This window comes from Castanea sativa, chromosome 11 (genome assembly GCF_040712315.1).
Source record: "Castanea sativa cultivar Marrone di Chiusa Pesio chromosome 11, ASM4071231v1".
Taxonomy (NCBI): domain Eukaryota; kingdom Viridiplantae; phylum Streptophyta; class Magnoliopsida; order Fagales; family Fagaceae; genus Castanea; species Castanea sativa.
The window spans coordinates 48,921,093-48,929,781 of record NC_134023.1 but is presented as its reverse complement, the minus strand read 5'-3'; the positions used below and the strand labels follow the sequence as shown (position 1 = coordinate 48,929,781).

The 8,689-nt window shown below is 44.8% G+C and overlaps 1 protein-coding gene across 1 annotated transcript; it reads left to right on the top strand.

The window, feature by feature from the left end:
- Positions 1–5,812: 5,812 nt before the first annotated feature.
- On the top strand, positions 5,813–7,215 carry LOC142616635 (uncharacterized). The gene is made up of 3 exons (XM_075789447.1): positions 5,813–5,875; positions 6,130–6,239; positions 6,681–7,215. Exons 1-3 carry the CDS (start codon positions 5,813–5,815, stop codon positions 7,213–7,215), a joined length of 708 nt encoding a protein of 235 aa, XP_075645562.1.
- Positions 7,216–8,689: the final 1,474 nt, after the last annotated feature.

Here is an 8,689-nt window from a genome sequence, read left to right as displayed (position 1 = left end):
TCACCTCTGTAACGAACACTATAAAGGAAAAATCAGCATGAGCCAACACAAATACGAATATGTCGGCATGAGAAACTTACTTTTCTCTTCTCTAGCTATAGCACGAAGAACAAAAAGGAAAGGTTCAGGACCCAAGAAATGATGAGCTAAGGTCCAAGGATTGATCAATTCGTTAAAATCCTCAATGGCTTCCATGTAGTCCAAAGCCTCCTCGATGTGCCCCTTGTACTTGCTCTTTAACATTCGACGAACTTTAGCTACAAAAAAGATAAGAGAAGAGAGTTAGATTTGAGACTAGATGATATAAAAAGAAATCTTTTGTCAAAACTGGTTTGCAAAAGACTACGCACCAAACTTGGGGTCCCCCACCTACGCTACAATCTGGGAACATCACCCCTGAAGTTGTCTGAAAGAGTTTCCCAACCGTCACTAGACACGAAATGACAAAGGGAGGTTAACAATGAGCCTGGCTTTCCTATCCCAAAGTACAAGCTCATAATACCCAAATTCTTCAATTCCTTTAAACGATACAGGAACATGAATTCTTCCAAACGGATCATATCCCCCTCAGTCATGATCATCTATATCTCCATGCAACTGATGATGATCCGCCAGGAGTTCGACATAAGTTGCCCAAGCATTATACCTAGGTGATGAAGGAGCTCAATTATAAAAGGATGGACAGTGAACCTAAAGCCACTCAGGAAGGCGGCCTCGTAATATCACACCTCCTTAGGATTAAAGGAACAAGCTTTTTCACCTGACGAGGGAGACAGGTGCTAGTCTCATCGAGGAGTTGGAACCTATCCATGAACCTAAAAAGAGTATCCTAGTCCAAAGAACACAACTCCTTGAGAGCATGAAAAGCTCTAAGTATAGTATGAGAAGAGGAAGAAGGGTTTAAGGACGAAGGCGCCGAAACCACAATATTAGTCTCTACTACCTTTTCATTAGATGATAAGCTTGTATCTAACTCGCTAGACCTCTCCTCCACTAAAAACTCTCGAAGGGATCAGAACTAGTCTAAAGATTGATGTAACAAGGGGAAAATGTCAGCTAAAACTAACCCCAAGGTGCTATCCCTAGAAGTAAAAAGCCCAACCTAGGGGCAATCACTAGAAGACTCAAGAAATGCTCCTAAACGAGCAAAAAAGAAAGAAATAGAAGGTCAAAGGCGCCTAACTTCGAAAAGTCACACATAAAAAAGAAGAAAAGGAAAAGAAGTTTCAAACAAAATCAAAATGAAGAAAATTTAGGTAGACGAAAGAAGGAAGTCGTACCTGAGAAGAAAAGAGCAAATCGGCCTAAGACATGGGAAAACCAAATGTCTTGTCGAGGAGTGTTCCCACGCCCAGCCAATCAGAACGTGACACGTAGCCATCTAACATGCAGCATCGTCACATTGCCTTAAATGTGATAGAAACGAAATCTCAGAGGTCACGTTTGATGTGGGGCGCCCCTTCATATTCCTTAGATCGCCAAGATGGTTAACGACGACCACGGAATAGGGGGCAACGGATGAGTCCATCTAAACATGGTAATGGATGACCAAAACGCCATAAAGAAGGCATTCAATGCAAGAGTCGTTATGGTCAGACGAAGCAAGGGGAATAACGGCTTAGAAGTCCCTATAAGCACTGCATTAATCACCAGATATGTTACTCAAACAAGCAATTAAGCCACCATTGAAGGCTTCCAACGGCCAGAAAGGTAAAAGCAAAAATAAAGGAGGTCAGACCTAGAGCAGAGGTACACCAAAACACATATATCATTCCATATATCCAAATATCATTTTCTCCAATCATCTGACATTGTCATCAGAGGTTCATTGGATAACACCACGCCGTTGACCTATCCGACTGACTCCTTATTTCTTATAGGAACGCACGGTTCTGTCTGGACAATAACAGCGACTGACGAACTCGGCTTCATCAGTTTTATTTGTTTGTTTTAGCAGTGGTGGTACCCTCTCTTATGAGCAAACCAATGGGCTAGCCCTTGGATTGGAATTGAGTGGGCATAAGTTCTTATAGGTTTAAGAAGCCCGAATAATAAACATGATGTTGCATACCTTAAAGACCAAACCCTTGACAACAACCCACTTGCTTTCTTACCAAAAGGGTTCGTAGAAAGGACTAAAGGGCAAGGTCTAGTGGTGCCCTCTTGGGCACTACAAGCCCAAGTGCTTAGCCATGGCTCCACTGGTGGGTTCTTAACTCATTGTAGTTGGAATTCGACCCTGGAGAGTATCATGCATGGCATATCATTAATTGCATGGCCACTTTACGCAGAACGAATAATGAATGCAATATCTTGAGGATCTAAAAGTGCAACTAAGAATTTCTATCATGTTAAAAAAAAAAAAAAAAAAAAAAAGCGGCACTAAGACCAAAATCTAACCAGGAAGGCCTAGTGGACCAAGAGGAAATCGCGAAAGTCGTAAAGGGTCTCATGGGAGGACAAGAAAGTTAAAAGCCATATGAAAAACCTAAAAATTGCTACTGAGAAAGCAACTTAGTGCAGATGGGTCTTCTACAAAGATACTCACTAACTTTATATCCCGTTGGACAAATCAACCTGCCTGGCTTTTAGGACGTAATATAAATATATATATATATATATAGAGTTTGTGCATTAAAGTGTGTAATAAACAATACTCATATTTTTGGGTTATACTTGTTGCACAACTTTGAAATCATGATTTCAAGTCATGTTTTCAATTTTTTTTTTTTTTTTTTTTTTTGGCTATGTAAAATTATATTAAATAAGTTGTGTAATGAACCGGTCTGTCTATATAAATATATATTGATGGGACTGACGAGAGGGATCACGGACGAACCTAATACTGCAGATGACACCACCCCCTTCGACGAACATAATACTGCCACGTCATTGACGAGGATACCAAAATCATTCAATACCGCCAGTAATACCTTGGGCGGTTACAACACCAGCTGGGTAGACCGTTGGAGGCATATTAAAGACCCATTACTCGGCCAGGAGCGTCATTAAGCAAGGAATTAATGCCACAACGGCTAGAATCCAGAAGAAAGTATAAAAAGCCTTCACACCTCCAACACAAGGTACATACACCGACACAATTACAATAGATACGAAGTTATTCTGTTATTATAAACCTTCTTTTACGTTGACTTTGTCATCAGAGGCGTTGTGGCAGGCACCACACCAGTGGCCAATTGAAGGAGCTTTTGCTTCCATCGAGACGCAGGAGCGTGACCGGCATCATCTGGACGATCTCACATCGACTGACGAGCTTTTGCTTCATCAGTTTGGTGCCGTCTGTGGGAACGACGTTCTTGTACTTCGATTTGAAAACACAGTTCCTACCAACTTTGATATCCAAATGGAATCCAACCAAGACTCAGCAAGTCCAAGCTCTTGCGGTCACTGTCGAAGAACTCACCAGGCAAAATCAGGAGATGAGACAAAGGCTTCAGCAAGAGGAGAACCGATCAAGAGCTGTCCAAGAGGATGAAGGGGATAGCCACGGGAGAACTGACCGATGAAGGACCATTACTCCAGAGGAACAGCATTCTGATCTCCTACAGGAAATGAGAAAGGAGATGGACGAGTTGAGAAATGCCATCAAGGAGAAGACGGATCAGAGCCTAGATAGAATGGTCTGGGCAACGGACTCTCCCTTTACTATGGCAGTCTTAGAACGACCAATACCAGCAAAGTTTTAGTTGCCTCAACTCGAACCTTTTGATGGGCTTAAGGATCCCCAAGATCACCTTAATACCTTCAAGGCGACACTGGGACTTCAACAGCCCCTGATGAAATAATGTGTCGTTCCTTCCCGACTACGATGAAGGGAGCTGGAAGAGAATGGTTCACGAGACTGCCCACCTCATCTATTGTCAGCTTCGAATAGTTAAGTAGCGCCTTTTTGCACCATTTTGTCAGAGGGCAACGCCCTAAGAGACCAGCGGATCACCTACTCACTATTAAGCAAGGGGAGAAGGAGACCTTGCGGTCATACGTGAAACGCTTCACTCGAGAGACCCTAGAGGTGGACGACGCAGACGACAAGGTACAGCTAACGACATTTAAAGTAGGGCTTAGGTCCTAAGAATTCGTCATCTCATTGGCAAAGAATCCGCCTCGGACGATGGCAGAGATGTTCCTGAAGGCCCAAAAGTACATGAATGTCGAGGACGCATTGGCAGCCATTGTGGACTAGGAAAGACCGAAAAAGGAGGGAAAGAAAGAAGACGAACGTAGAGGGCAAAAGAGTGAGCGCCCAGGCCGTCGAGGAAGTGACGAAGATAAACGAAATGACGAAAAAGCTCCCCGAACGATAAAATTCACCCCTCTGATTATGCTTGTTGACAAAATTTTGACACAGATTCAGGATCAACATTACCTTTAGTGGCCGAGACCTTTGCATTCGTCCCCTAACGTGCGGGACAATAAAAAATACTACCATTTCCACAAGGATCATGGCCATTACACGGAGGATTTTCGAGACCTGAAAGGGCAGATAGAGGAGTTGATACAGAAAGGAAAACTGCAGAAGTATGTGAAGAAGGGAGAGTCCAGTAGGTTCAAAGACGACGGCAAGGGCCAGCGCGAGTCCTCGTCAAAGAATGGGATCCGCCAGTCCCAACCACCACAGGATGTGATTGGGGAAATACATACGATTGCAGGAGGGCAATTCACGGGGGGGTCATACAAGTCCCTCAAGAAAACAAGCCAGAGATAAGTGAATAGCGTCCATATGGAACCCCCATTCAAGCAGAGATGAAAAAACCAGGACATGTTTTTCAACGAAGAAGATGCTCGAGGGGTAAGGTAGCCACATAATGACCCCCTGGTTATAACGCTCACAATCGAAGGATTTAACACCAAGAGGATCCTTATAGACAATGGCAGCTTCGCAGACATCATGTACCTACCTGCCTTCCAACAGTTGAAACTAGATCCTGGAAGATTGTGTCCCTTCGACTCCCCCCTCGTTAGCTTCAGTGGGGACAAGGTGTACCCCAAGGGCATCATGACACTAAAAGTCACGATAGGAACTTACCCGAAGCAGCAGACCCGCCAGTTGGACTTCCTGGTGGTAGATTGCCCATCCTCATATAATGTAATCATTGGCAGACCCACGCTCAACAGATGGAAGGCGGTCACGTCCACCTACTGCCTAAAGGTGAAATTCCCAACTGAGGACGGTGTCGGCGAAATGAAAGGGGATCAGGTCTTGGCCAGGGAATGCTACCAGGCTGTATTTGCTGCGAAGGAGAACCACGCATGGACAATCGAGAAGGAAAAAGAAGACAAAGTAGAAGCTTTGGAAGCGGTGGAGCTCGTCGAGGGAGAGACCGCCAAGACGACGAGGATAGGAACAACCTTAAGTCCCGGGATGAGGACGAAGCTCATTCAATTGCTCAAGGAAAATCTGGATGTCTTTGCCTGGAGTCACGAGGATATGCCCGACATATCACGCCAGGTCATTAAGCACAAGTTGAACGTAGATCCCGGGAAAATGCCCATCCAACAGAGACGACGAGTCTTTGTTCCTGAACGAAGCAAGGCAATCTCCGACAAAGTTAACAAGTTGTTGTAGGCAGAATTCATCCGAGAAGTTTATTATCCCGAGTGGCTGGCCAACGTCATGCTAGTAAAAAAAACGAATGGAAAGTGGAGAATGTGTGTAGATTTCACGGATCTAAACAAGGCTTGCCCAAAAGACAATTTCCCCCTGCCTAGGATAGACCAGCTGATAGATTCCACGGCCGGGCATAAGCTACTGACGTTCATGGATGCCTTTTCAGGATACAACCAGATAAAGATGGCTGAGGAAGATCAAGAAAAAACTGCCTTCATCACGAGCCAGGGGCTCTACTGCTATAAGGTAATGCCCTTTGGACTGAAGAACGCAGGGGCAACATAACAAAATTAGTAAACAAGATGTTCAGCAAGCAGATTGGCAGAAACATAGAGGTATATGTGGACGATATGCTCGTCAAGAGCAAAAAGGAATTGATGCACCTGGACGATTTGAAAGAAACATTTAACACCCTCTAAAAATATTAGATGAAGTTGAATCCCAGTAAGTGTGTTTTCGGGGTAGCCTTAGGAAAATTCTTGGGATTCATGGTGTCCCAGAGAGGGATAGAAGCAAATCCGAAGAAGGTACAAGCAATACTCAACATGATGTCGCCAAAGTTCGTCAAAGAGGTCCAGAAGCTAACAGGGAGGATTGCTGCACTGAATAGGTTCGTCTCCAAAGCAACGGACAAATACCTACCCTTTTTCAAGACGTTGAAGCAAGCTTTCGCCTAGACTGACTAATACGAAGCAGCGTTTCAAGAGCTCAAACATTACCTGAGCAATCCTCCCCTACTAAGTCTGTATAAGGAAGGGGAAAACCTTTATCTATACCTAGCAGCATCAGCCACAGCCGTCAGCGCAGCCCTGATTCGAGAGGAAGATAAGAAGCAGCTTCTAGTTTACTACATCAGTCAAGCCCTCTAGAGAGCAGAAGCCAAGTACCCCAGGATTGAGAAGATTGCATTCGCTTTAATAGTGGCTTCACGGAAGCTGCAACCGTACTTCGAAACACATCCCATCCTGGTAATGACAGACCAACCAATCAGGAAATCCATGAACAAACTTGAGGCAGCAGGGAGAATGGTCTAGTGGGCAATCGAACTCAGCCAGTTCGACATCAAGTACCTTCCTAGAACTGCCATCAAGGCGCAAGCTTTAGCAGATTTCATTACTGAGTTCACCCCTCACGACGATGATGACCGCGGTGATCCAACAGAACAGTGGACAATCCAGACTGATGGTTCATCAGCCCAAAAAAGGGGAGAAGTAGGGGTCATCATAATCACCCCCGACGGAGAAAAGCTCAGATATGGAGTTCGACTTAAGTTTCCAGCCACCAATAAAGAAGTGGAGTACGAAGGAATATTGACTGGGCTGAGACTCGGGAAGGCACTCGGAACAAAAAATCTGCTCGTTCAGAGTGACTCGAAGCTAGTAATAGGACAAATCAGAGTGGAGTACGAAGCAAAGGAGGAAAGAATGCATAAATACCTCAAGATGGCGAAACATTTAGCTCGGGAGTTTGACAAATTGGAGTTTGTGCAGATCCCAAGAGGCCAGAATATGGAAGCAGACGAGATCACAAAAATAGCCTCCTCAGAAGAAGAACCGGCGTGCATAGAGCTGAGCATGGAGATGTAAAAACGCCCCAGCATCGAAGAAATCCCGACATTCGCAATCCAGAACATAAACAGCTGGATGACACCGATCGTGTCCTTCCTCCAAGATGGACACCTCCCCCAAGATGCCAAGGAGGCCAGGAAAATCAAGCAGAGAGCAACCAGGTTCATGATTTTAAATGACCACCTATACAAAAGAGGCCATTCCCTGCCCTACTTGAAGTGTGTCGACGAAAACGAAGCCAGGTACATCCTGGAAGAAATCCACGAAGGTATTTGCGGAGATCACGCTGGCCCTAGGTCCTTAGTAAGCAAAGTCATTTGAACAGGTTATTTTTAGCCAACTGTCCAAGCTGACGCAGTAGAACTCGTCAAGAATTGTGACAAGTGTCAGAGATTCGAGAACATCCAACAACTTCCAGCAGAGAAATTGATGACAATATCATCCCCGTGGCCATTCGCGCAATGGGGAATCGACATCGTCCGACTACTACCCCTGGGTAAAGGCCAGGTAACATTCCTACTCATTGCAATTGATTACTTTACAAAATGGGTTGAAGCAGAGGCAATGGCAACCATCACTGAAGCATGAATCCGAAACTTCGTGTGGAGAAATATAATCTGTAGGTTTAGGATCCCACGGACGATCATATCAGACAATGGGCGGCAGTTTGACAACCAAGGCTTCAGGGACTTCTGCTCCGGCCTCGGCATCAGAAACCAGTTCTCGTCCCTAGGGCATCCACAGGCAAACGGACAGACAGAAGTGACGAACTGAACATTGCTCCAGATAATTAAAACCAAACTGGATGACGCCAAGGGTGCCTGGCCAGAAGAATTGCCCAATGTATTATGGGCCTACAGAACCACGGCGAGAACCTCGACGGGCAAAACCCCATTCAAGCTTACATGTGGCACTGAAGCAGTAATCCCGGTCGAAGTAGGAGTAGCCAACATCAGATGAGAAGCATTCCACGAAGAAAATAATAACAAGCAATTGCGAGTAAACCTGGACTGCCTAGACGAAGTAAGAGATAGGGCTTCTAACAGGATGACGAAATACCAGCAAAAAATGACCGAATACTATAATGGGAGGGTGAGGCTCAGATAACTTGACATAGGCGACCTCATCTTGCGCAAGGTCACTACGGCAACTAGAGACCCTACCCAAGGAAAACTCGACCCCACGTGGGAAGGACCATACCGAGTTACCCATTAGTCCAGGCAAGGCAGTTATCACCTAGAAACCTTGGACGGGAAAAGGCTTCCTCGACCATGGAATATTGAACACTTGAAGAAGTACCACCAAAGGGTGTAACAAATTAATGTATTCACTTTTTGAAATTAATAAAAGCATTGTTTATCCAATATATTCATGCTAACAGGTCAAGTCACAAGTACGAGTTACAAGAGTCAAAAAAGTCTAAGTAATAAGATTCCGCCCTAACGGATGTACATTACTGACGAGATAAAGAGTCTCAAAAAAGTCTTAGTAA